Raw genomic sequence first — 27,776 nt, forward strand, 5'->3', positions numbered from 1 at the left:
ATTAGATGAGGCCAATTCCTAGCCCTCTCACCCCCTCTCAAAGCTCTCACTCTTAGAGCTCTCTCTCCCTTAGATAAATACATAATCAATGTAGATGTAGCCCAAACCTTAGGGTGAACCATGATAAATCTTGTGTTATTTACATTTCATGCAGATTCACAGTCGGATTTACATTGTTCCAAGACCTTCGGTTTTGTGCATCAACAACTTATAAGACCCATTTATGTGCCACATCAACACTTAACGAAATTTTTTAACATAATTGTTACGGAATGACCCTATTGATTTGCCACACCTATTTTCAAATACTACATTAATTGATTTTCAATTTCAGGGATCATCTTGATGGTAAGAGTCAGTTTCAGGAACCATTTGTGATAAAAACCCTAAAACTTATTACATGTGATGTTCTCTATCCCTGAATTTCACATTTGTGTTACAAATAAATTGCTTTCACACATTTGTTTTGATCTTATATATTTTTCTTAGAAATTTTTTGGATAATCCAAAACACCATAAAAAATTTACTCCTTTTAAATTGAATAATGTAATGTTTGCCAAAGAATTATAATGACATAATATATGTCACATGGATGGATGTAGAATTACGAAAAGAGACATATAACAAGGGCAGCATTAGGTGAGTGAATCAATGTCATCGAGCGCCTGGGTCCTTTTTGGTCCCATAGGTGGGTTGCCCGAGTGGTATTATTTTGGAAAGTTCAGAGCTGATGATTGCGTAGGAAGATTCCTTCCTCTCCTAATCTCTTTCTGTTTTTTATTTAAATGGTTACGATTAAGCCACGTTAACATTTTATATCGATTTTTTTTATAGAAACAATAAAACGAAAAACAATAAGAAAAGAGGAGGAAAAAATATGAAAATAGAACGAAAGAGAATCTTACTATGATGATTGCCCCTGAGTCAGTAGTCGATGGCGTACTACAATGACCAATAAGACCGCATTTGGCATTATTCGATTGCGGGCCATATCATTGCACGTGTCAACTAGTTGGGTCCGGAACCCTCCTCCCTAAACTAAGAATTTGGGATCTTCTTATATTTGATTGGAAGTTTGTCAGACTAGCATCAGAGATCGGTTGTTCTTGATAAAACAAGAAAAGTCTAAGAAAAGTATCAAAACATAGAACTTCAGCTGCGAGGTTCTTACTTTACTTGAGTTACGAATTTCTTGAGGATTAAAGTCGGGAAAAACTCCATAAGCTGTTGAAAATCAACCTTGTTAGTTAGATTATAACAAGACATTTGTTAGACCACAATATAAGAAGAAATTGATGCATGTTCTTATAGCACATAAAAGTGTGATTTCGTCGATAAATGTCTCGAAAAGCTGATTAGTCTTGGAATGGAACCTTATATCTTTTTTTTACAGTAGAGTATGACTAATTAGTGAGAATTAAACTTCAACTTTAATCATAGTATCAAAGTGAGTTGGTATACGTAGGAGTGTACAATGATTATACTATTCCACGTAACTCATGGTCACTTTTACGAATTAAAAAGAAATATTCTTTTAATATCAAGTGACCAAAAAATGTATGATCACTTATAAATTGAATATGTTTTTAATGTTTTAACCCATAATATCAAACCGACAGTAAAGAGAACGAAACTCGAAGAATAAAATTTCAACTTCCTTTTAATTGAGCCCTAATTATATAATTGAACCCTTTAACAAGAGCAATGTAACCTATTTACTTCTTTTGGCAAACATTGTATATTTCGAAGAAGTTTTGTTTCATAAAATTTGTTTTATCCCAGTTTTGTATGATTGTAGTAGGGATGCAAATTAAGAGCGCCCCCGTGCATGCTGCAAATCTGACCATCGATTAAAGACATCAAGAACGAATTGAGAGAAAAAAAACTAGGATTCCAAATCCATTGACATTAGGATCTTCCCAGAAGAGACAGGGCTAGTGCTAGGATTGTTTGTTTTGATGATTCTACATATGTACCTCGCACCTTTGTAATTACCACCCTACCCTAAGGAACCCATCTCGAGCTACCCTATTAATTGGCACCCTACCCTACGAACCCATCTCTTTCCCAAAAAGACTTATGGTACGATACGTTGAAATCCACAAAAAAAGATAAAAACAATTTAAATAGAATTATCTCATTTTAATTAATATCGAGTTTTTTTTATAAAATTCTATACCTAACGGATTGTGCAAATGGTAATTACCAAGTTGAGACAATATTGATGTTGTTAGAAGTGGGTACTCGGCCCTTCTATTTGATAATTCTACATGATATCAAAGCTAGGGAGCGGACCCGTACTACCACGTCCCTTTGGCCACGCTCGATGATGGTGGGTCTGTTGGCCCTGCATGTAGGGTGAGTCTCATTGGCTTCGCATGGTTGCCGATGTGTTGATATCCACGTGTGATCCACAAAAATAGAGTCTCACATGCGGGAGCATGTTGAATCCCACAACGGCTAAAGGCAAAGGATAAATGCAATTTAAATAGAATTACCCCACTCTAATTAACACTGAAGTCTTTTGTGGTGCAACCCCACACCTGACGGATTGTAAGCCATTTAAGCACAATCAATCAGTTAATTATTAGAATTCAACCGTGAAGGGACCAAAGAATTGACTACGTTACAAAATTCTCTCATCTATGAGAGCACTTCTCTATGAGAGTTCCTCCACCGTGCGGGTTTGCTAGCTGCCTTATGATAAACAACCATTGAATACCCATCCACTGATCAAATTTATTGCTCACTCAACCATCAGATCCCTTTGAAAAAATTTCAAGTAGAACCCCTTTGTAGAATTTAATTCCTACCAACCAAACCCATTTCCACCATAAATTCAAATCCCCTTTTCCATTTCTATTCTATTTAATCATTTCAACACAATTTGTATTGTATCCCTTTCCGTTGTCAGATCATTCCCACTGAGGGTTAGATCTGGGTTTGAGGTGCCGTTTACAGGGATGGCAAGAAGTAGACGGAACAGGACTCCACCCACCAAACATAAATGCATCAGGAAACCTAAGGAAGATGGCAGATAAAAAACGCAAAGCAGTGGGTACAACCATAAATTCAACCAACGAAACCTAGGTAATAAAATAAGGCAAAAATACCTCCAACTGCTCTCTATATCAGCAGTGAAAGCCAACTACTCAGCAAAAATTAATTTGGGCATTAATGTCAAGGTATATGTTTCAATAGATGGATACAAACCCATATTATTATGCTTGTGGTACTAGGGTACCTACAACTAGAATCAAAAAGTTGTGAAGGCCAAAAGAGAGTAGAAAAAAAAAAAAAAAACAAAGTGAGAAATTGGGTATTGGGTAGAGACTCAATTGTCTATCTTTCGTACACTTCGATCAAACAGTCTGTGAATCCAATCAGACTCAGAGACAAATGGCATGAGCAGAAGTAGAGAAGTTAGTGGTCCATCTGGAGAGAAATATGGATCTATCCACCATGGAACAAAGAATCAAACTAGTGGGCACTGCATTGGTTAACAAAACCTTAACAAATGGGGCATTCGTAATATACTTAGATCCTCTTAGAAAGAGTTAAGGGAGGTAGAAGTCAAGTGGGTTAAAGACAACACTTTCATTATCACTGTCCAAGATGAAAGCACCGCAACTATGATCCTAAACTAGGTACCGTGGGCAGTCATGAAGCAGAATTTTTCAATCAAAAGATGGCCACAGAAGTTAGCATTGGAGGAAGTCAATATGGAAGTTGTCTTGTTTTGGATACAAATCAAGGGTGTGCCGCCTTATCTTAACTTAGAAGAAAATGTGAGACGTCTGGCTTCAAAACTTGGAGAGTTTAAGGAATTTGAAGATCCAGCGAGGGCAAAGGGATTCTTGAGAGTGAAGGTAGCTATTAATACCTCGAAACCCCTAAACATTAGGTGCTGACTTCCAAATGACAATGACAACGAGACATGGATTAAGTTTTGGTATGAAAGTGTAAGATCCCATATCGTCCAGGGGAGAGGATGTGATGTGCCTTATATGTACATGCCCACCTCCTAATAGTAAGACGCGTTTTGGGTGGGAAACCAAAAACAAAACCATAAGGGCGTGGCCCAAAGTGGACAATATCTTACTATGCAGACTGGGATATGACAATTTAGTATCAGAGTCACTCCCTAGCAGAAAGTGTGCTGACGAGGGTGTTGGGCCCTTAAGGGGGGTGGATTGTGAGATCCTACATCGCTCGGGGGAAATGAAGTGATGTGCCTTATATGTACATGCCCACCTCCCTATAGTAAGACGCATTTTGGGTGGAAACCTAGGAACAAAACTGTGAGGGTGTGGCCCAAAGCAGACAATATCTTACTATGCGGACTGAGATGTGACAATTTGGTATCAAAGCTACTCCCCAGCCGGATGTGTGCCAACGAGGGCGTCGGGCCCCTAAGAGGATGGATTGTGAGATCCCACATCACCTGGGAGAGAGAAGGTGATGTGCCTTATATGTACATACCTACCTCCCTATAGTAAGATGCATTTTGGGTGAAAACCCAAGAACAAAACCGTGAGGGCATGGCCTAAAGCGAACAATATCTTACTATGAGAACTGGGATGTGACAGAAAGACTACAGGACACCTATTACCGATGTGGGAGAATTGGACACTCAAACACTGAGTGTTCGTTTGAAGCTATGAAATGTGGTATGGCTGGGTATGGAGAATGGACAAAAGCAGCATCAGTTCGGGACTTCATTGAATCTCCAAGACCTCTGGCTATTACTTCGGGGAAACCTAGGTACGCTAGGGCAACAAGAGTAGGATCCAGGATCTCGAATCAACGACGGATAGGGATTGTACCGAGGAAACAAGTGTGAAAAGTGTAAATGATGTTGTGGACCCCAATCCAATAGGACTGTAATAGGAAAAAGGTAAAAGAATGAAAAGATGGCATAGATTACAAAGAAGAAGTGAATGACAGAACCTCAACCTGGCCTAGTGGATAATGGAAGGCAGTAGGCCTCTGGGCATCATCAATTCGTTATGGGCTTCAAGCTTGTGAAGTTACGAAGTGAGTATAGAAGAAACCCATCGGTCATGATTGAGGAAATTCAGGAAGATAACTTTACATAATCCGAAAGAGTAGTTGTGGTGCCACACACCTAACCTCAAAACAAAGTCCAACATGGAAAAGTCTGAAAGTGGGAGTGATTATACTCCATAGGTGGAGGGTTACAGAAGCCCTACATGGGTAAATCAAGAAACATAGACCCTCTATGATCTTTCTTTCAGAAACAAAAATGAAAGATCATAGAATAGTAGGGGTGAGGCGGGGTATGAGATACTCTAATGGGTTTAATGTTGCACCGATAGGAAGAGCGAGATGTCTTAGCCTCTGGTGGGATGATTCGGTACAAGTGGAAATGATAGATTCATCAAAGCATTTCATTGATGCTAAATGTGATTTTGTTTACTCGCAATGTGTGTTCCGATTCACGAGAGTATATAGAACGTCTTATCGAGCTGAGAAGGCAGAATTTTGGAGGGGAATGATTCAAAAATTCGACCTAGACAACATCCCATGGATATGTGGTGGTGATTTCAATGAATTATTGTGGGGTCACAAAAAATCGGGCGGTGCCGAAGTGGGATACAACCGACCAAGATACTTGGAGGAGTTCATGTGCAAGTTGGAGATCATGGATTTGGGTTTCAATGACCCCAAGTTCACATGGAGAGGGACAAGAAATGGGCAATTGGCTCGGCTCGGCTCGATAAGGGGCTTATGAATGAAAGTTGGCAGTCACTTTGGCCCAACACTACAATCACCAATGGTACATGTCCAGTATTAGTGCAATGTGGTCTGTATGTTAGAAAAAAGAAAAAGCTGTTTCATTCTGAGGCCTTCTGGGCAAAAGATGCCGAGTGCAAATAGATTGTGAGAAGAACATAGGATAACACCTGAAATGGGAACTCTTTAGAATGATGGAACTTTAAGATCAATGCTTGCCGAGCCAATTTAATCAAATGGAATATAGAGAAATTCAAATAGCGAGGGTGGTAAATACAGGAGATGATGAGCCAACTGGGTAGTTTTCAACATGATTGGAGTAGTAACTCTCAAAAAATTAAAGCTCTATTAAAAAAAAGTGGACCATCTGTGGAGTTAGAATGAGAGTTTTTTGCAACAAAGATCAATGGTTCAATGGCTAAAAGAAGGAAATGCCAATACGAAGTTCTTCCATGAATCTACCCTACATAGAAAACGAAAGAACAAAGTGGTGTCTTTAAAAAACAGTAATGGGGATTGGGTTGGCAATCCAAGTCAAGTTCGACGGTTGATTGATGAGCATTTCGTGGACCTGTTCACTTCATCGAGGCAGCGGGATTAAGGGCCATCTTAGATTTTGTCACCCCAAAGGTTATTGAGGAAATGAATGCAACACTCACAGGCTTGGTCTCAGTGGATGAGAATAAAATAGCAGCTATGCAAATGAGAGGTCTTAAAGCTCCGAGCCCAGACGGCTTTCAAGGGATTTTTTTACCAATCTTATTGCGATATTATTGCAGCGGATGTGAATGAAATAATTGGAGAGATGATGAACGGGACTCAGAATCCAATACGGATCAATGCTACTCATCTAGTGTTGATTCCGAAAGTTCAACACCCGGAGTCTGTATCTTAGTTCCACCCTATTAGTTTATGCAACTACTCATATAAAGTTCTTTCGAAGGTCTTAGCTAACCGTCTCAAGCAGCCTCTGTTAGATTTGATTTCACCAACCCAAAATGCATTTGTGGGAGGAAGACAAATTCAAGATAATATAGGCATTGCGCATGAGCTTTTCCACCTCCTCAAAACGAGAAAAACGAAATGCAAATTTGAGTTGGGAATCAAACTGGATATGTATTAGGCTTATGATAGGGTGGAGTGGGATTTCTTATTGGCAGTGATGGAGAAGATGGGTTTTGATAATCGATGGAGAAGTCTGATATTGGGTTGCATTTCATCGGTGAACTTTGCCATCCTTCTGAATGGACAACCTGGCTTCAAATTTGCTCCATCGCGAGGCCTTCGGCAGGGAAACCCTTTATCTCCATATCTATTCCTCTTGGTTAATGAAGTACTATCACTTCTTATTCAACAGGTCAGTGATCGGAAATAGATTGAGGACGTACATATGAACCTAACAAGTCCGACAATATCCCATATCTTTTTTGCATATGACACACTTGTCTTCTTAAAGGCAAAAAAGGAAAAATGTCAACACCTAATTCAGTTGATTGATAAGTATTGTTCGGCTTCGGGATAACAAGTCAATAAGTCAAAGGCAAGTGTTTTTTTGGGCAACGTGCCTAATGCATTATTACAACAACTAGTTGGCATTCTTGGCATGGAGAGGGTCGGGGACCTGGGATTGTACCTGGGAGTACCTACCATATAAGGCCGATCGAAGAAATACGGGCTAGCCTATATTAAATGAAGGTTAATGGGAAAGATTCAAGGGTGGAAGCAATCAACTCTTTTACAAGCAGGGCGCGAAGTTCTCACAAAGGTGGTAGCACAAGCAATTTCGGCGTACCCAATGAATATTTAAATTTCCCACGTCGCTCTACAATGAATTAGATGCAATGATTTCAAAATTTTGGTGAGGGCAAAAGAGGAAGAGAATCAGATTCATTGGGTATCCAGGGAGAAGTTGGGACGTTTGAAAGAGGATAGTGGCTTAGGCTTGAGGAGCTTTTTGAAGTTCAACGACGCCCTTTTGGCGAAGCAATGTTGGAGATTGATAATGGAGCCAAGCTCCTTGTGAGCGTCAGTGCTTAAAGCTCAATACTTCCCTAATTGTTCTTTCCTCGATGCAAAGTGGGGCGGGAAAGCTTCATAGGCTTGGTCAAACCTTTTAGTTGGAAGAGAGTGGTGGCGCGAGATAAAGAATGAAGGTTCTTGGCTACTTATAGGTATAGACTGAAGGCTATAAGTGTAGCAATGGCGGAAGTAATAGCTATCATGCACGGATGTAAGCTAGGGATCCATATGGGTTGGAATTCTGTAATCGTTGAGTCAGACTCCCCGGAATCAATCTCTTGCCTCCGGGACACGACAACGATGGGCAGTTAGGAATCATTTCCCATTCGAGTGAAGAGCAATAGATTGGGGGAGGCTTTTCAAGATTGCCACTGGTCTTGGGTTCCAAGACTGGCCAACATGGAATCGGACCTTTTGGCGTCGTAGCAATGTAGGGAAGTATGTGATTATATTTGGGACAATAGACCCCCATCTTCCCTTCTTCATATTCTGTGTAATGATGGTCTTCCCTGCCCCCCCTAAGTATTTAAATGGTACTGTGAGGGGTGATGCTTTTAGCATTAGATGCGGCGTCGTGGAATTATGTACCTCATTGCACTACTCGATTTAATAGATGTTGTTGGCTATTTGTCTTAGGGTAGGCCTCTCTATAAATCTTTGACATCTTTGCCCAGATAATAAAATGTCTTGTTCAACGAAAAAAAAAATCAATTAATCATTAGAAAAATTTTCATGTACCAGTATGAACATTTATACCTGAGTACCGACTCGTGTGCTAGCTGCAAGTGTACCCGAAACACAAGTTTATAGTATAGGTAATGCTAAAGAGATCAAATTTTTTTAACTAAATTGCAACTGTTGGCCAATCAAGGAAAAAAAAACTTTTTTTCCACTTTTATAATAACATATGATCTACTGGTCTATGTTTTTGACACACCTCTTGTTAATTTATGTCTTTTGATCTTTTCTAATTTATTCAATCCGACGATCGAAATTAAAAAAGTGTGTAAAAAATAAAAATGAACAAGTGAATAGCATCTCCGATAATGTGTAAACCCCAATACGATAGAAGAGAGTAGAGTAGGAGTAGAGCGTAGGCAGGCTGGGCAGGGATCAAATTTGAAAAGGGAGAAATGTCATCATGAGGAGGCAGGATGGGACCTAGCGGTGATTGGAGGGGACTGTAGTCCGTGTTTCGCGGCACAAGGAGACGAATTTGATGGAGACTCGACCTTCTGCTCCGCTCAGAACCCCCGCTCAGATGTCAGTGATACGTCTTACGTCCATTTTCCTTAATTTGAATCAAAATTTTAAAATTAAAATGCTCTCTCATTCTTTATTTATATTTTGGTCTTGTCTAAATTGGCACTAATACAATGAGTTTATCTTTGGTCCTTGCAGTTTGTTTTCTGATTGCAATTTTACCCTTCCAGTTGAACAAATCTTGTGTTCATACGGAGTATAACGTTACTTGCATGCTCATAAACAAAATCAAAGGGGACTCCTCCGTAGTGAGAACCATCGTTAGTTTGCTTTCGCCAATTCCGGTATAAGCGATGTATAGGCGAACGAATGATGTAGTCCTCGAGTGAACAAAAGAATGAATTGGCAAATCAAGACAGTGCTAGGTTTAGGATTAATGAGGTGAGACTAGCGATCCTATCCCATGTCAGCTGATGCGTGTGAGTGTCGCTTCTTACATCGCCCCCCGCCACTTTATTCTGTCAAATTAGGTAAAATTTCTTCAAATTTACTAAGAAACGTTTCATATTTCAAAAAACTGAAAAGAATTAGGTAAAGGTCGTACCCAGTGCACAAGGCTCCCACTTTACGCAGGGTCTGGGAGAGGTGAATGTCGGCTAGCCTTACCCCATTTATAAATAAAAAATGCTCTCTCATTCTTTATTTATATGAAAAGAATTAAAATGCTCTCTCATTCTTTATTTATATTTTAAAATTAAACTGAAAAGAATTACCAAAAAAAATTTAATATTCCAAAATATAAAAACGAAATACTGAAATGGTAGAGATACGGCATGCCAACGCATATATATTTCATCTCTACTTTAAAAATGGTATACAAATAGATAGTTAAAATAATATTTTAGCGTTTGTTAGCATATTGAGCCATATGAAAGAATAACGAAACTACAAGAATGAAATGGAAACAAAAAAGTTACAAGAACAAAAGTGAAAACTCAAACAAACTAGGGGGACTTGCTAGGGCAACATGTCCTTTGGTTACTAACCGCATCTGCCTTAGCTGCAGTGCTGTGGGTGGTGGTAAGGATCTTTTATATAGGGAGTGACAGCGCCAGTGAGGAAAAACCCTTCAGGCCACCACTTGCCACTTCCTCCTAATAATATTACCACTGCCAATCTGCCATGCCAGCTGAGCTGCTGCTGCTACCATCTCAATTCTCACATTCTTTCTTTTCTTAATCTGCTTACTCAACTTATTACCATTCTCATATCTCAGATTCCCTGCCTTTAGTTTGTAGCTGACTATTTACTGATTGGGTCCTATATAAATCTTTTTCCTGTCTTTTATTATAAAGGACCCTAAACCCTAATATGCTGCAACAGTCTCTTTTATTTTATTTTATTTTCCCGCTTGTTGACTTCGAATTTTGTTCAGGTGCTTGGTAAAACTTATGGTCAATGGGTAAATAATGCACAAACAGTCCCGTATAATGGTTTTTAACTCCGCACGTAAGATTTTAAGTTTGTTTCGCACATCATGTTGTATACGAAGTGAACGAACGATTGAATGTTTGACAAAGACTTCATGATCATCGTTGTTATCATGGCACGAAACCATTTTTCATAGTTTTGAATTCGATTCATTTATCATGACAATTGGTAATTAATCTGGTAGGGGTATAATTTCAACTTTCATGCAAATTATTATTCATAATTTAATGAGAACATCCAATGGTTTTGTTCTTCCTTTATTCTTTCTTTTCAAAATTTAATTTCGAAATTAATAAACAATATAAAAGTAAAATGTCGACATGTAACATTTTCAAATTAATTCTACTCTTTTATTTTGGTACATTTTAATCCTTTAGAGATTTGGGATGATTAAAGATTTAGTATACAGATACATATGACTTGGAAGAGAATCACTGTTACGGAAAGTTGCTGCTTTTTCTTTATCGTTTTGCTTGGTGCATGGGAGTGCACTGAACGAGTAGCAGTGCAGAGCACAAGGGTTGGGTTTGCTGGGTTTTGATGAGAGACAAGTACATGTACATGCAGCTGCTACAGAAAGAAAAACACTCTCATAAACACAAATAAACTGCTACCGTATCGTCTTACACTAATAATACAACATAATGTATAGGTTTCTAAGTTAGATCTTGATTTTTATGTTTTTAACCATACACCAAACAACAAAAATATCTTAAGCATTTGACATGGAATTTTTTTTTTTTTTACGCAGCACTGTATTATCAGCATAAAAGATCACATTACTAGTGTATCTGTAACATGTAAATTATTTTTGAGATAACCTTGAAATTAGAAAAAATAAAAAATGATTGAAAACTTTGAGTTTAAACGATAAGGACAACATAAAGAGTAAAATAAATAGTACCAGAATTAATTTTTTAATGTAAAAATATAATTTTTTATTAAAATGAATCGTACCGAAAATTTTTCATTAAAATTTTTAAAAATAAAAGGTAAAAATATTGAAGTGACACATCAAGGCATTAACAAACAGACAAAACTCATACGTGTATAAAATTGAGGGAGATCGTCCCCTACAAATCTCATCCCTCTGAGCCTCTGATCCCACATCTGAATTTCCCTGAAAAGCTTAGAGATTTTTCTGTGGTGGAAATCAATGAGTGAATTGCAACTGTCTCTCGGTCCACCAATCACTGTGATAGACTTTGGAAATATAATATTTACTATTTACTTGTTTATTTATTACAGTAAATAGTAAATTGTATTAGTATAGGGATCGGTGAGATGGAGAAAAGAAGAAGAAAGAAGTTAAAAAATGGGAGTCCATTTAACCTCAGCTGGGTATATGTCTGACCTCTCTCTTTCGGTTCAGGCTTTCACCAACTTTGGTTCGGTGAAAAGGAAACATCTTCAGATCCCTTTCTACAAATTCCCCCCTCTTTCTTTATTTAAAAACTCTACCATGATTTTTACTTGTACAAAAATACACATCAATTGGTGGGTCTGTCCCTCTAATATTGTTTTCAACTTATTGCATTGCGGATTCAAAATCTCCTCTTTTTCTTTCATTTAGCTTGTAGTAGTAATATTGATTTGTAATAAAATTAGAAAATTGCACAAAAATGTACACAAAAAAAAAAAAAAAAAAAAAATTGACGATTTTACGGTGACGTTGGCATCAAATCATGAAAGATGAGGGGTTATGTTTGTGTTTTTCTTTAACACTAAAGCCCACGATTGATGGGCCTAACAGAATTTGTCATTTTATGTTAGAAAACCCAAATCCATATTGGCAGCAAATTGTTCAACACCAAATGGGCTAATTTCTCAGGGCCAAATTTTGATGCTCCTTTTGTAAAGAAACTTTGGTATTACTGAGTTAAATTAAATTGTTAACTGTTAGAGAGGGAGATCGGTAGAGATTGAGCCCCCATTAAAGTGCATAGCATGATTGATTTCCGTTACTGCGGTAAAGAGCCATTGTGTTGATGGAGTTGTATACACTACTGTATTTAGCTGACAAGATTCTATGCACAACCGTCAACTTTCCCATTAACTAAAATTCAAAAAAGAAATAGTAGTTACACAAAAATCCATTGCGACTCGAACTAAGGAGCTAGGAACTTGGACAAGGGATTCCGGCCTTTGAAGAAATTACACTATATTTGGATGAAGAAAATAAACTTGGAATTTGGATAAAAGTTAGAATTTTTAAATTGACATGCATCAATTTCCTTATTTGGATTTATAAATATAGAAATTTAGAATTTCCGCGTGAAAAAAAACTTGGAATTTGGGGCCTCCAATTCCCAAGTTTAAATTTCATGTAAATATGTGTCATTTCCCAATTACTATGATTGAGAGTTTAAAATTAACAAATTTCATTCTCAATTTCATTGTTCTTTTAGGTTAATCAAACAAGAAAGTTCACAAATTCTAGAAAATAAAATCCCGTCATTTCAATTTCTGTCATTTTAAAATTCCTTAATAATCTTAAATTTCTTCATCTAAATGTAGTATTACAAATTCCGAAAGACTCAAGTATCTAGTTTTACAACTTGAATGCAGGAATTTTATAAATGACATGGATTTTTTTATAGGAAACTTAAGGAGGCCCCAATCCACTATGTAAGTTCCACCTAGAGAGATGGACCTAAAACAATTATCTCGCCTCTCCTTCGCTTTCTTTTATGGCGTATCCACAGCTTCTCTTTTCGTGTCTCCTCTACTTTTCTTCATCAAATTTCAAGCTTTGATCTTTTGCAAATCTCACATCTTTTCCGTTTAACCTCATATATCACAATTAGACCTGGCATTTTGGATCCGATCTGACCCGACCCGTTAATATTAGTATTTGGATAAATGCTTAAAGGGTCGGGTCGCTAACGGGTGAACTCATTAAATAATTGGTCACTTTGGGTCAACCCATTAGACCCGTTAGCATCTGTTAGCACCCGTTAGTTGATGATGTTTTAGTAATTTCAGTAAAGTCTTAACAACAAAAAATAAACTCTATGTAAAAAAAATAATAATAATAATTGTTAATGGGTGAAACGAGTGATCAGTTAGTTTAACGGGTCGGGTTCAGATGACCCGTTAACTTAACGGGTCAGATTAAATCCGACCCAAATCCAATAAATCCGACTCGTTTACAGGTCTAATCTCAATCCCTTCTTCAACTTCATATCTCATGAGTCATGCCATTCCTCAACCTAAGATGTCAAATCTCATATCGCACTTGCTTGATTTGCACACCGCGTTCTCGATGGCATGCCCCGATCAGAGGTAGATTTGTTGTTGAAAATCGTCAAATTTGGCACATAATCCGTACGCCTTGGTGGAACGGTAGGTAGGAAATTTAGTCTTGAACTTTCGCCATGTGTTCGGACGTTGTTCTAAAGTCCAAAACATTGATAGAACATAAATCTAAGGTGGGCCAAATGAAATAAAAATAAAATAAAATAAAATAAAATGTAAGGTGATTACATTTTTTTTGTTTTGACAAAAGCGATGGAGTGTTTGATACCATGAATAACCACGAACAAGAGGTACCAAATTGGTATATTTTTTTTTAGTGATCAATCTCTTGATCCGGAGACTATTTGCATAAAACACTAATAATTTTGACCTCTATATGGCCACAACAAAAACCACTAAAACTAAGTGTTCTGGAGTAGATATGTTACAAAGACTATAGATGCGACAGACCTAGAGCCAGTGTCTCACATTAATCCATCGCAAACAACGAGGCCACACAAATTATTGTAGCCACACACAAATTCTACATATCTAGCGGTACAACCAATAAACCAAAATACATAAAACTAAACTAAAACTGATACTTGTCAACAAAGAAGAAGGATATGGGTACGAAACTGGCACGAGGTGTTGGAGCATGACACGTGGGTCGTAAGCCAAGCAATTTCTTGCACAACCAATTAACTCAACAAAAAAAGAACAAGTTTTGAGTCAATCAGTTAACAAGCTGGGTTGTTATCGGATCATCCGTTAAGAACCGATAAGATATTTTAGCATTTCTCTTAAGTAAATTGTGCACGCTTGGTTGGAGTTAATTAGTACACAATGCTGTGGGGAGATTACTTTTTCATGAATAGAAGGGGAAATGGAGTGATTGCTTCTATTATTTAGGTGAAGAATGAGAAATAAATTTAAAATATGTTGTTCAATTTTTTATTTTTTTTTAACAAACGAAATTTTTCACACTAAAAAGGGAAGATGGATGGCCTTAGTTTCATAATGAGCTAGTAATAATGTAGTTCAAATCCGCATTTGGAAAGAATTGAACCATAAGTGAAGAGAAATACTATTAAACTGTAATACTAAGTATCAAAATATGTTGTTCAATTAAAGTGGAGACAATGTTCAAAAGTGAATTGATAGCTAAAATAGAAGCAAGGAGGACGCTGTACCATGCAGATGTGTAACCGACACAGCTTGTTATCATCACAATTACGAACAACTATTATGTCCTCTGATAATTAAGAAAAATTGTATTTTTGTTCATTTGATAATACTCACCACTCTGTTTATTATCGTTTGATTAGCTTAAAATTTGATATTTGTGTTTATCCATAATACAGATGTCGAAATTTAGATTCATCAACGATGATAAATAAAGTAATGAACATCAACATTAGTTAGCGATAGTGAGCAAAAATATTCCTATTACAAAAAGCTTTATCTCATTTGCTATATTAGGGTGAAATAGTCCAATGCAAAATAAGTTACTGTTATTACAAGTAAATTAAGAAATAAGATTGAAATCCCATCAACTTATGATTTTTTTAAGTGTACTTATCTTCTATAAACTCCAAATTTCGAGAAGGTCCGTGCGCATACGTTACCAACTGATAGTATTCCTCAAAAGTCATGTTATGGAAAATGGAATTTATGGATGAGAGGCCTAAAATTCTGAGAATCCAATTGAAACCATATTAATTAATTTTTTTTGTCGAAAAACCATATTAATTAATTAATTACATCATGTTTGTGGATGATTCATAAAAAAACGTGTTATAATCCAGGAAAAACTCAATCAGTCTACTCATTCTACAATTTCTAGGAACAAAAAACTCGACAACAAATTGAAAAATGAGACCCTTATTCCATGACATGGTCAGAAATTTGATTAATATAACGTTTAAGATAATCAACTTGATTTGACCAAATAAGTAAATAAATATAGGATATTGATCTAAATTCGAATACATACATAAATAAATGGGTAAATTACATTTTACCCCCTCAGATTTGAGGTCAATTTCAATTTCTTAAAATATTTTTAAAACATTTCAATTTCATACATTTACTTATCATTTAATTTCAATTTCATATATCCGTTAGAAAATACGTTAAGTTAACCGTTAAGTGATAATGTGGCAAATATGGGCTCCCCATTTGTCCTGACGTGGCTACCACATTTGTGCCACGTGGCTAAACACTTAATAATAAATTTAAAATATTAAATAATAATAATAAATTAAAAAAAGAAAAAGAAACCCAGAAATCCCCGACCCACTTCTCCCTCTCCTCCCCTGCAACCCCCCATCCCATCCTATCCCACCCGCACCTCCCCTCCCTTCTCTCTCCCCAGATTAACGCCGCCCCTCCCCATCACCACCGCATAGCTCTTTCTCTGATCCGTCTGCTCTTCATAGAGGTCCTCCGTCACTTCTCAATCTCGCTGTCCATCGGGCCGATTTCCCTTCCTCACAAACCATAGTATCTATGCCACCTCCCTAGGGTTGCTCACAAACCACAGTATATGCACCACCTCCCTAGGGTCTCTCTCCTCAGGCACTTTCGAGTATCAAGCATTTGGGGTAGTGACTTACAAGCTGCGACACCACCTGGGCCACCATTGCTTGCACCTTCATCATACCTCCCCATCACCACCGCATAGCTCTCTCTCTGATCCGTTTGCTCCTCATGGAAGTCCTTCGTCACCTCCCGATCTCGCTGTCCACCGGGCCGATTTCCCTTCTTCACAAACCACAGTATATGCGCCACCTCCCAAGGGTCCCTCTCCTCAGGCACCTTCAAGTATCTGGCATTTGGGGTAGTGACCTGCAAGCTCCGACACCGCCTAAGCCACCATTGCTTGCACCTTCATTGGACCTTCTTTGAGGATTTTGGCAAACACTGAGCACACACCGATGTGAATCATATGCTCCACGCTCTCCAGATCATGGCCGAGCAGCCCGAGTGCCTCCGCCATGTTCTCTTGGCATTCTGGTTTGCCCTCTTTGACCAATTTGAACAAGGGTCCGACTCCACCTTCCTCAATTATCAGAGGTGAAGCATGAGAAACCAACGGCAACCAACTACCACCAGATTGGGAAGGGAGGTAGGGGTGGGGTGGGATGGGATAAGGGGTTGCGGGGGAGGAGATGGAGAAGTGGGTCGGGGATTTCTGGGTTTCTGTTTTTATTTTATTTTAATTTATTATTATTATTTTAATATTTTAAATGTTTTATTAAGTGTTTAGCAACGTGGCACAAATGTGGCAACCATGTCAGGACAAATGAGGACGCCATATTTGCCACATCATCACTTAACGATTAACTTAACATATTTTCTAACAGATGTATGAAATTGAAATTAAATGATAAGATAATGTATGAAATTGAAATGTTTTAAAGATGTTGTAAGAAATTGAAATTGACCCCAAATCTGAGGGGTAAAATGTAATTTACCCTAAATATATATATGGCTAACCCGAAATATATATATATAAGACACATATTTTTATGGGCTTATTTTATAATGTATTTTAACTATTAGAATCGTTTATTTTTTAAGTATTTCCTCAAAAATCATTTCTACAAAAAATTAATCAAATCCGAGACTATATGACCGTTGTATTAAATTTAGTATTTTTTTATAGAATTGTATTCGTTAATTTCTTTGGATTAAATTTAGTGTTTTTTTATAGAATTGTATTCGTTAATTTTCTTCACTATAAGTGAATATTTTAATAATTTTAAATTTTTCTTTTTTTTTCCTTTCTTTCTTTTATTTTTTATTTTTTATTTTTATTTTTTATTTTTTTGCAAATATGATCTATGGCTATGAATAATGTACTAAAATACTGGTTGGATCCTTGAATACATTACGAAGTGAGTTATTACTAAAATAAAAACGGTTTGAATCATTGAATCCATTACGAATTGAGTCCTACTACAATATGAACAGTATTGATAAGCACTAGGCATGCAGCAACACAATATGCATCATGAGCCCTCCATCACAACCATCGAAATATCATAAGTAATGAGTATCAATTAGCTTATTAATTAGAAAAACAATAAGAGATGACACTTTACTTCAGTAACAGAAATCAATAATGTTTATGCACCTTGATGAGGGTTGATCCTTACTGATTCCCACCCTTAAAAGAGAGATAAAGACGAAGAATAGTGAACTAAAACCGACTAGCCTTTAGGCTTGTTGAAGATATTTTGTAAGAAGTATTTGTACTCATATTTGCCTTTTATAAAATTATTTTATTAGAAACACATTAAAATTTAAGTGCTTCTTAAAAAACACTTAAGCAAGGCTTATTCTATTTGCAGCCCAAATATTGTTGAATACACCCCACATACTTAATACACCTCACATTTACTTTTTCAATTAAAAGTTATCTTTATACACCCCACATACTTTCCCTTAATACCTTCACACCCCACATTTTTTTACCTGCACTCCACTTCACATTTTTATTATTTTTTTATTTTTCACTCAATGAAACCAGATTGAAGAAGAATGTGGGGCTGATAGAACGCATCCATGAATCATTGGATTGAATAATTTCATTGTATGTACAAAAGAACCAATCATATGTGCATCTGCGAGAGCTTTTGGTATCACAACCAAAGAGACAAGTATCTTGACTTGGACGTTCCTCTCTTCCCCTTCCTGTTTGGGTTTAATTTGAGGCGTCATAACGAGAATCTGCAAGTTCTGAGTCTCCTCTGTGAAAATCGTCATAACAAAGTAGATTTGTTGATTTCATACGGAGATGAAGTTGTAGTGATACAGTGAATGAAAATCAGGAGGCTATTGATCAATATCCCTGGGCTTTAAAGTTGTGATCAACGTGTTTGTAGTTTCATTAATTTGGGTTTTGTACTACAATAGAGGATGAGATTGGTTTTGAAAGTTGAAGAAAAATAATTGTAGCATATACATGTTAAAGTTGTGATTTGGGGTGTATTTAGATTTTTTATTTAACTTTATGAGGCTAAAATTGTCATTGCATATTAGATATATAAGTGATTTAATATTGAATTTTAATGTGGAGTGTATTCAACATTATGTGAGATGTTAATAAAAAAAGCCAAAAGCAATCCTGTATTTTTTATCCCTAGATTCTCGACATTAAGATCTAGAGTGGATCAAATTCCATGACCATTGATTCCAACGTCTAATTATGTAGGAATAGAATCCTTTCCGTATCTTCTTTGTGGAGATCCGGATGATCAATCAATCGTATCCATTCATCGTACATTATGCAGTTAAAAAATTAAAATTGAATATAAATAGTATCAAACGAAAGCTGATCGCACGATGAAACAGACATGATTGATTGATCTTCGGATTTCCCCCAAGAAGACCAAGAGAAGATCCTTGTCCAATTATGTAGACATGACTGATTCTCCTCTAAGATATTACAAAAAAACGAAATGGAAAATTCAGCACACAGACCAAAACAAAACCAGAGAAAATTATGCAATTTGTAGGCACCAATGAATGTTTTTGTTGGAGTAAAAAGATAAAGAGACTCAAAAGCAAGTCAACCGCGTATAGCTCTGTGCTTCACGAAAGTCTAAAAAGGCTACCAAGAAGCTCCAATGGCAAGAAACCTTCACAGCGACTTTTCCATTCTTTTCTTTCTCCTTGCTTTTTGTTAGCTTCTCATCCAAAAAAACAAAACCCAAAAAAGTAAAAGGAAACCAACCCGAAAGCACCAATCGTCGTCTTTGCCATCAGCTACTGCTAGCTAGGATCTCTGAAAAGTAAAAAGTTGCAATCTTTTTCGTGTCTGAATTGCGGACTTCGCAGTTGGGTTCTTAGTCTTTATGTTCCTCTGCGGAAAGAGTGAAAAATCTTGCTGGCAGATTGAACCCAGAAAACAAAATCTCAGTCTGCAGTTGGGTTCTTGTCTGTTGAATTTGAAGACCTTGGTGAGATACAGAGATTTTGGGAAACTTTTTTTTTGATGGGGGCTTGCTGGAGCAACAAAATCAAGGCTGAAAGTCCTTTGAATACAGGTAACTTTTTTTTTTTCTTGTTCTTTTTTTCTGGAAGGAAAAAACTAATCTGTTGTTGATTTTTCCTCAGAAAATATTAGACTTTATTTTTCCTGGATGTCTTCTTTTTGTTTGACCAGATGGGTTTTTATTTTTGAGGTAATTCTATAGGTTTTATATAGAAATCATGGGTATTTAAAGGTTTTGTTGTGGAAGAATTGTTTTGATGATGGATGATAGAAGTTTATAGTATGAGTTCACCACTACATTGTGGAGTGAATCTTTTGGTGATGTATGTCAATTGGGTTGCTTTCTCTGACAGGATTCAATTCGAAACAAGGGAGTGGTTCAAGTGGCAGGAACTCATCGACTTCCATGCCGGTGACTCCTCGGAGCGAGGGCGAGATCTTACAGTCTACTACTCTGAAGAGTATCAGCTTCAGTGAGCTTAAAACCGCCACCAGAAACTTCCGTCCTGACAGTGTGCTGGGAGATGGGGGTTTTGGTTCCGTTTTCAAAGGTTGGATTGACGAAAGTTCGCTTATAGCATCCAAGGCCGGGACTGGCATGGTGATCGCCGTGAAGAAACTCAACCAAGATGGGTTCCAGGGTCACAAGGAATGGCTGGTGAGTGCAATTACCTCAACATTTTTATGAGTTTTGATGGTGATCTGAAATAACTTGTTATCTGCATTGTATGCTTATGGCTTCATGCCATAGTAGTTTACTGCTCTTTAATTGCGAGAAACTTGCCATTCGAAATTCTCCATATCACCTAACTGTGACTTGTCTATGACTTGCAACTTTTGTTAGATTATGTAATGTCAATTTGGATTTGTTTTCGAATCATATCTTGATACCAGAGTGATGAATCCTACATTTTGGATATACAGGCAGAAATCAACTATCTAGGAGAGCTGCATCATCCTAATCTTGTGAAACTTATTGGATATTGCTTAGAGGATGATCACCGGCTCTTAGTTTATGAGTTCATGCCTAAGGGCAGCATGGAAAACCATCTATTCAGGAGTGAGTTCATTACGTACCCAATAGTGGCATTCGTTTTTGAACCTTTCTCCTCCCCCCTTTTTCTTCTTAGAGAAAGCATGTTGCAAGTTGAATATGATGCCTTGGTACTGAAGAATATACTGTTGCAACAGGAAGTTCTCACTTTCATCCACTTTCTTGGAGCTTCCGAATGAAAATTGCCCTCGGTGCTGCAAAGGGACTTGCCTTTCTCCACAATGCTGAAACACAAATTATACACCGTGACTTCAAGTCAGCTAATATTTTGCTCGACGCGGTATGTTATTCGATACCCTATTTTCATCAGATTCAAGTATGGTTGGATATGCCAAATTTCACTATATCAGGGTCTCCTCACTGACTCCTTGTTTCAATTTCAGAACTACAACGCAAAGCTGTCTGATTTTGGGTTAGCCAGGGATGGGCCAACTGGTGACAAGAGCCACGTCTCTACTAGGGTCATTGGAACCCAGGGATATGCTGCTCCGGAGTATTTAGCCACAGGTGCTACACCTACTTCATTTTTGTCTAAAATCCTTGACCAGTACGAACCTCTTTGGCCTTTAGAAACCAAGCTCCTCTCCGAATGTCACGATTTCTCGTAGTTTTTTCCATTAAGTACCGATTCCCGGCCTTGTCTTAAAACTAATCTGTCAATTTACCGTCATTCAATTGTTGGCCACCGATGGAATGCAGCTGCAATTGCCAAAGTTAAGGTTTAATAATTAATAGAACCAAAGTTCAGTTAGTGCTTATCTAATTGCTGTTTTCTTCGTCAGGTCATCTTACTACCAAGAGTGACATATACAGTTTCGGAGTTGTTCTTCTAGAAATGTTATCTGGACAACGAGCTATAGATAAGAACAGGCCAACTGGAGAACACAATCTGGTGGAATGGGCAAAACCATACCTGAGAAACCAACGCCGAGTTTTTCGTGTCATTGATTCTCGCCTTGAAGGCCAGTACTCAGTCAGTTGTGCCCAAAAGGCTGCTGCCCTTGCGCTTCAATGTCTTGCTGTAGATCCCAAGGACAGACCTGACATGAATGAAGTAGTAACAGTACTGGATGAGCTTCAGGACGTCCCCAAGGGTACTCAGAAAGAGCATAATGCAACTAGTCCCAAGTCCAGCAAAAGGAGTGTTGACGATGCTGCCAACGTGACTGCTTATCCCCGGCCTTCTAGAGACCCACTTTTTGCTTGAAGAAAGAGCTTTCGTGCCGCCCGAGATATAGTGAAAGGTGCGAAGTGAAGTCTTGATAGATAAAATTTGTACATAGCCGAGAATTGTTCAAAGTAGTGTGTAGTGATTGTGTATAATGTCTTCGAGCCTACTGCCTTTGAGTATTTTTTGGTTATTTACGCGCAGAATCACTGAACTTGCGGAGTTGTTTTCGGGTTACTGAAATTTAAAAAATGCAAAAGTGCAACGTGTGTATGAGAAGTGCGATTCGGCTCATTGAGTGATTTTCGTTCCTCTCGGAATTATGGGACCTTGATAACGGCCTCCATTAGTGTATGGATAGTCTGTTTTGCCTCATAGTTGTGTCTCATATTCAAATATAAGATGTAAATCGTAAGTTTCCGATGCATTGGAGATGCTCTAACTCTGTATACAGTTTATGTAATTTTTTTATTCAAACTTCAAGCACAAGAATCAACTGTAGCACAACTTAAACTGGATTGATGTTAAAATCCAGGTTCGAATCCCGGCAGTGGAATTGCTCTTTGCATATCACAAACCTCTTTAAGAACTTACAGAAGGGATCTTAGCCCCTTTTTTGGTTTTTACCGACTGCCCACCAAGAAGGATTGCTGGCAACGAGTATTGAATTTAAATCTTGGTCTAATGAAGAGAATGATCTTCAACAACTCAAGTGAACTATCTGCACTCTTTTTTCAAGTGGGCGCAACTGCCCACACTAGGCATTCCGCCAGTGTTCATGGATGGTCCTTCAGCATAATTTCGTATTGTTTTTTTTTTAAAAAAAAATTGTTAGAATTGTAACATAGTTTTCAGAGTTTAAAACATCGTTAAGCTTGGCATATTGTACAAAATTGTGGGTGTCCAGAGAAAAAGAAAAAATAATTTGGGTGTTCAAGGAAATAAGAGTGTCCAGAGACCATTTTAGGGGGCAAAGTGGAATGTGATGTTTAAACAGGTTCCACTCCTGACAGCGGAAATAGTGTTTGTATTTTCCCTTCTATTTCTCCGCAAATCACGCAACAACAATTGCTCTCACATGTTAGGGTTTCTAGTCAATTGATACAAGTCTTGGTCTTCATCTTTAAACGACTGACTTTAACATTCATCAATTCAATTTCTTGGTGGACCAGCTAACCAAAACCACATAAATCGGAGATAATTTATACTCTGAAGCACTATATCGTTTTCGTTAACTAGTAGTCCAAATCATATATCATCCCTACAACCAGGTAATATGAACAACCGTACCTGCTATCAAGTTCTTCTGGTTAGCAAGTACTAAACAATTAATAAACAGCACCAAATCCACAAGCAATTATTCCATACAAGTTTCTGACGTACCTGTATAGATTACAACGCAGCCGGAAAAAGAAAAACATAAAAACCAATTTGTACGTAAATATAATTATTGGCCAAAAAATTAATTATTTATATAACACCAATTTGCATGGGACGACCAAGACTTATAATTCCATTATCCAGCATCGATTTTGAACCAGTTTGAATTTCCCTGAGAGAGAGAGAGAGAGAGAGAGGTCCCGCCGCCCCGGCCGGGGGGGGGATGGAATTCGTGGTGTGTCTGTGAGAGAGAGAGAGACAGAGAGAGAGAGGTCCCGCCGCCCCGGGGGGGGATGGAATTCGTGGTGTGTGTGTGTAACATTGCTAGGAGATTAGATTTCATATGGACGGACCATTTAAGGATGAGGACCGTAAATAATTGACCCGTTCGCATGTTTATGGTTGATGATCGCGAATTAAAGTAATTGGGTTAGTACTATATATGTATTCAATGTAGGAGGATCAGGAACAAAACCAGTTTGGACTGAAAAGTTTACATTCAACGTAGAATGTCCTAGAGACGAAGATCACAAATATATGTTTTGGTTTCGTATCATGGACACCTAAAAGCTCTTGGACCATGATGTAGTTGTTAGAGATCCTGTGCATATCTTAAGATTTTGAATTCAGGATTTACGTAAAGAATGTACGTGATATAGTATATGTTACTATGACAAATGTTATGTTACTATAACAAGGTGTTAAGTTACATAGACCAAACGATCAATGATATAGTATATGTAAAATAACACTTTGTTATAATTGGTAATTGTACCAATTATTTGTAGGATGTACGTGGAGGATGTGATAGCGTGGGCACAGAGAGTGGAAGGGCTGAACTTCGACTTGCAAAACAGAGTTGTCCTTGAAGACAAGACTTATGCTGGAGAGATCTATTGCTTTAACTTTCACCTTAAATTCATAAGCTAAATCCTACACCGTAGATATATAATTGTATATATAAAAAAGGAAATTTTAACAAAAAGCTTCTAGTACTGTTCACTTTAACAAAAAACCACATTTTTACACTAAAAAGTCAATCCTGATACTATTTACTTTACCCTTTATTTTGTTCGTATCGTTAAAACTCAAAGTTTTTAAGCTCTTTTCATTAGCACACATTCTTCTCAATTTTTGGCTAGCAGATAAAATGGATTGAAGAATATTAAATGATAGAAATTAACAGGAAAGGTGTGTAAGAGGCAAAAAAAAGTGTGTGGATAGCATTCTATAAAACATGTTTCATAAAATCCAATTGTCTTCCGATTTAAATATAAACTATAGCTTAAGATAGCGTCAAGCCGTCTTAGCTCAGCTGGTAGAGCGCGTGGCTTTTAACCACGTGGTCGTGGGTTCGATTCCCACAGACGGCGTTTTATTTTATTTTAATTTAAAATTTTTTTGGATACAATTAGAAATAAAAATAAGGCCCGATCCATTTGAGGCCACTAGAAGGCACCTTTGGGCTATACAAGCCATAGATTATGTTGGGCCTCCTTTACAACTTAGTGCAAAAAGAAAAAATAATTTATGCGCTCTCTTTCGATTTCCAGCACTTTAAATAAGAATAAACTGTTGATTTGCTCTTGGCTTATCACTTAACTTTCGATTTCTTCCTTAAACTTTTTAATTGGAAAATTAAAGACTTAAACTAATTTTTTTGGCTGATATGCCCTTACTGTTAATTTTTCATTCATTCCATCCAAATTTTTGTTAAATGGGAAGCATGTTGCACAACATGTGAGGATAGTTCGGTCGCTTCATTCTTTAAAATTATTGAAAATCTTATATTTCTTAAATATAAACCTATGCAAATATGTGTGATTCTATAGTTTTTGTGTCTGAAAGTCTAGCAAAGTGACGCTTTTGTCCACAAAGGAGAGTCACGTAGTGTGCGCGTGATAAGAGTTAATGTTAATTTGGATGAAATCTATGAAAAACTAATGGTAGGGGGAAGTCGGCCAAAAAAATTTAGTTTAAGTCCTTAATTTGCCAATTAAAAAGTTCAAGGATAAGATCGAAAGTTAAGTGATAATTCAGGGGGCAAATTGACAGTTTAGCCCTTAAAATAATATAGATAATTTCAAATACTATAAATAGAACCACCATGAGGGTGGCCCAGTAATTGTGGATGAATTCCCAACCCATATTCACACGGCACGTCCTGTGATCGATTCTTAGGACTTGTGAATCACACGATGGCCTCTAGGGGGAGGCTGTGAAATGCCTATAGGAATCTTTCTGGTCCTTAAAAGGGTAGACTGTTGTAGCAAAACTATAATTTAGTCCCCTTTTTAAGAAAGTAATAATGGAAAACTAATGAAAAATAGCTTGAAAACTTTGGGTTTTAGTAATAAGGATAAAATAAAAAGTAAAATGAATAGTATCAGGTTTGACTTTTTAGTGTAAAAATGTGTTTTTTCGTTGAAGTAAACAGTACCGTAGATTTTTCGTTAAAACTCCCAAGTAATAATATAAATAGTCGAAAATAGGTAGCCTTAAAGAATTCGTGGCCTCTTGACATTTGGCGTAGGTTGCAGTGTAAATTGAAGAAATAAAATTTTGATATGATTCCCAAGTATAAATTCAAATTCTACCTATATATCATGGACATGATTCATGTGGTCCTCATGACCTCAAAATCCATTTCCGATTCCAAATATGTGACTACTTGATCAAAAGCATATTGAAGGGATAATATGCGAGCAGATTGAAGAATTTTGTTTTTTTTATAAGGCAATATTATATTTTAAACTATTTTAATTTACGAAAACATAAACTCAAACTCAGATGCTGGGACGAATACATGTCCTAACCAACATATGATGCGTTAGAGCATCTCTAATGGGTGCTTTATTCTTCTTGAGGCTACTATATTTAAAGCCTTAGTAAGAAATTTCACTCAATGGGCTTAAAAATTGGGCTAAATCCAGTCACAAAAAGTAGTACGACCCACATGAGATCAAGGGCACAGTTTGATTTCAAATACATATCTCAATGACTATTTTTTGTTACTGTTTGTTTTTTGTTTTGTCAATGGCTAGTTTTTTTTTTGTTTTTGTCAGATATGAAATCCAACGGTGCATAAGTGATGAAATCTAATATTGTCAGAATTTGAGTTTTTTTTTTTTTTTTTTTAAATTGACAAATTTATAATAAATTTTTTTAAAAGAACTCATCCAAAAATCAACTTCAGAAAAGTTAAGACAAAAATAACTTTATCGTGTCTTCAAATTACTACATAGATAAATATATAGCTCCATATAGAGCCTGAAAAGTATATTACTCAACGCCAAGTATTTCTCGTAGCTCCAAAATGCGCTATATCCACCACTTTTTCAGCCTCATAGAGTCCTCGTTGAAAATGCTTTTAGAAGAATATAAACCGTTGACAATTGAGTCATAAACTACAAAGACCTTTGCAGTTTGCCCCAATAGGATTTTGATTTTATTTGTCACCGAAAGTTGTGAGATAATGTGGTGGATAAGGTATAAATGCCAAGCAACTTTTCCTCTTTACCAATTTTACTACTTTTTTTTATAAAAAAAAAAAAAAAAAAAAAAATTTGGATGGCGAACCACGATTATCTATTTCAGACTCAAAAGAGGCTAGTTAAGAATTGCACCTATCCAATTTTACCAATTTTAGTCAATGGAGTACTATTGTCCACTGTTTTTTGGGCACCAACGTTTTCTACCGATCTACATAGAACCTGGCACCGCCTCTCGGGGTTGTTTTGAAGCATTGGGCTTTTAGTTATGGAAGCAAATAATAATGCTCCAATTTTAGCAGCTTGACACATCCATCTTTGGTTTAATTTCAATGAAATCTGCACCGTCCATTCAATATTTTTGTGATATTTTCTCGTATATATATATGCACAAAAAGGGCCACAAAAATTGAGTGCAAAAACATGCAAGAAAGCAAGTAGACAAACAATGTTAATTGCGTCAAAGGGGGTATGAAATTGAAGGGCATTCAAGATATTAGCAACTTGTGTTGTGTTGTGACCATCGGATAGGAACCATTTGGTAACATGTGTTCGCGCAATCCACAATGTGGTAGTCTATATCGTAATTGGGACCTGTTTTAATTGTTCTTTTGAGAATATATCTTTATAGAAAACATTTTGACTCATAAATGCTATCAAAAGTATTTCAGTTATTTACAAGCTAAACTTGAATCAAGTTTAAACCAATAAAAAAGAAGGAATAAATTTCAAACATTAAAGCTTGACATCAAAACTTCTATTGTGCTCCGGAGTATCCAATACTCTGAAACTTTTAACCGTTTAATTTAAGTTTTTATGTTTTAAATAGAAAAAATAACGGTTAAAAATTCAGAATACCATAGAAAATCTTTGGAGCATCAAATTTAAACTGCCGTGGTACAAGATGGTTAAAGAAGAGTAATTATGGACAGGTCTGCATGAGGAGAGATTTTTCAGTGCGACTGATACAC

General features: G+C 36.9%; 1 protein-coding gene and 1 non-coding gene across 2 annotated transcripts; both read left to right on the top strand.

Annotated features, from left to right (window-relative positions):
- The first annotated feature begins 19,192 nt into the window (after positions 1 to 19,192).
- Positions 19,193 to 22,213, top strand: LOC103433421 (receptor-like cytoplasmic kinase 176). The gene is made up of 6 exons (XM_008371685.4): positions 19,193 to 19,764; positions 20,066 to 20,370; positions 20,637 to 20,772; positions 20,904 to 21,046; positions 21,150 to 21,273; positions 21,549 to 22,213. Exons 1-6 carry the CDS (start codon positions 19,713 to 19,715, stop codon positions 21,971 to 21,973), a joined length of 1,185 nt encoding a protein of 394 aa, XP_008369907.2. The 5' UTR covers positions 19,193 to 19,712; the 3' UTR covers positions 21,974 to 22,213.
- A 2,401-nt stretch (positions 22,214 to 24,614) lies between these two features.
- TRNAK-UUU (transfer RNA lysine (anticodon UUU)) lies at positions 24,615 to 24,687 on the top strand. The gene has a single exon. It is a non-coding gene; the product is annotated as a tRNA-Lys (tRNA).
- The last annotated feature ends 3,089 nt before the right edge of the window (positions 24,688 to 27,776 follow it).

The sequence above is a fragment of the Malus domestica genome, chromosome 04 (genome assembly GCF_042453785.1).
Source record: "Malus domestica chromosome 04, GDT2T_hap1".
Taxonomy (NCBI): Eukaryota; Viridiplantae; Streptophyta; class Magnoliopsida; order Rosales; family Rosaceae; genus Malus; species Malus domestica.

Coding starts and splice junctions, on each gene's coding strand:
- LOC103433421 (XM_008371685.4), top strand. CDS start 19,713: ATGGGGGCTTGCTGGAGCAACAAAATCAAGGCTGAAAGTCCTTTGAAT. Junction 19,765..20,065: donor TGAAAGTCCTTTGAATACAG/GTAACTTTTTTT, acceptor TTTCTCTGACAG/GATTCAATTCGAAACAAGGG. Junction 21,047..21,149: donor CTAATATTTTGCTCGACGCG/GTATGTTATTCG, acceptor TTTCAATTTCAG/AACTACAACGCAAAGCTGTC.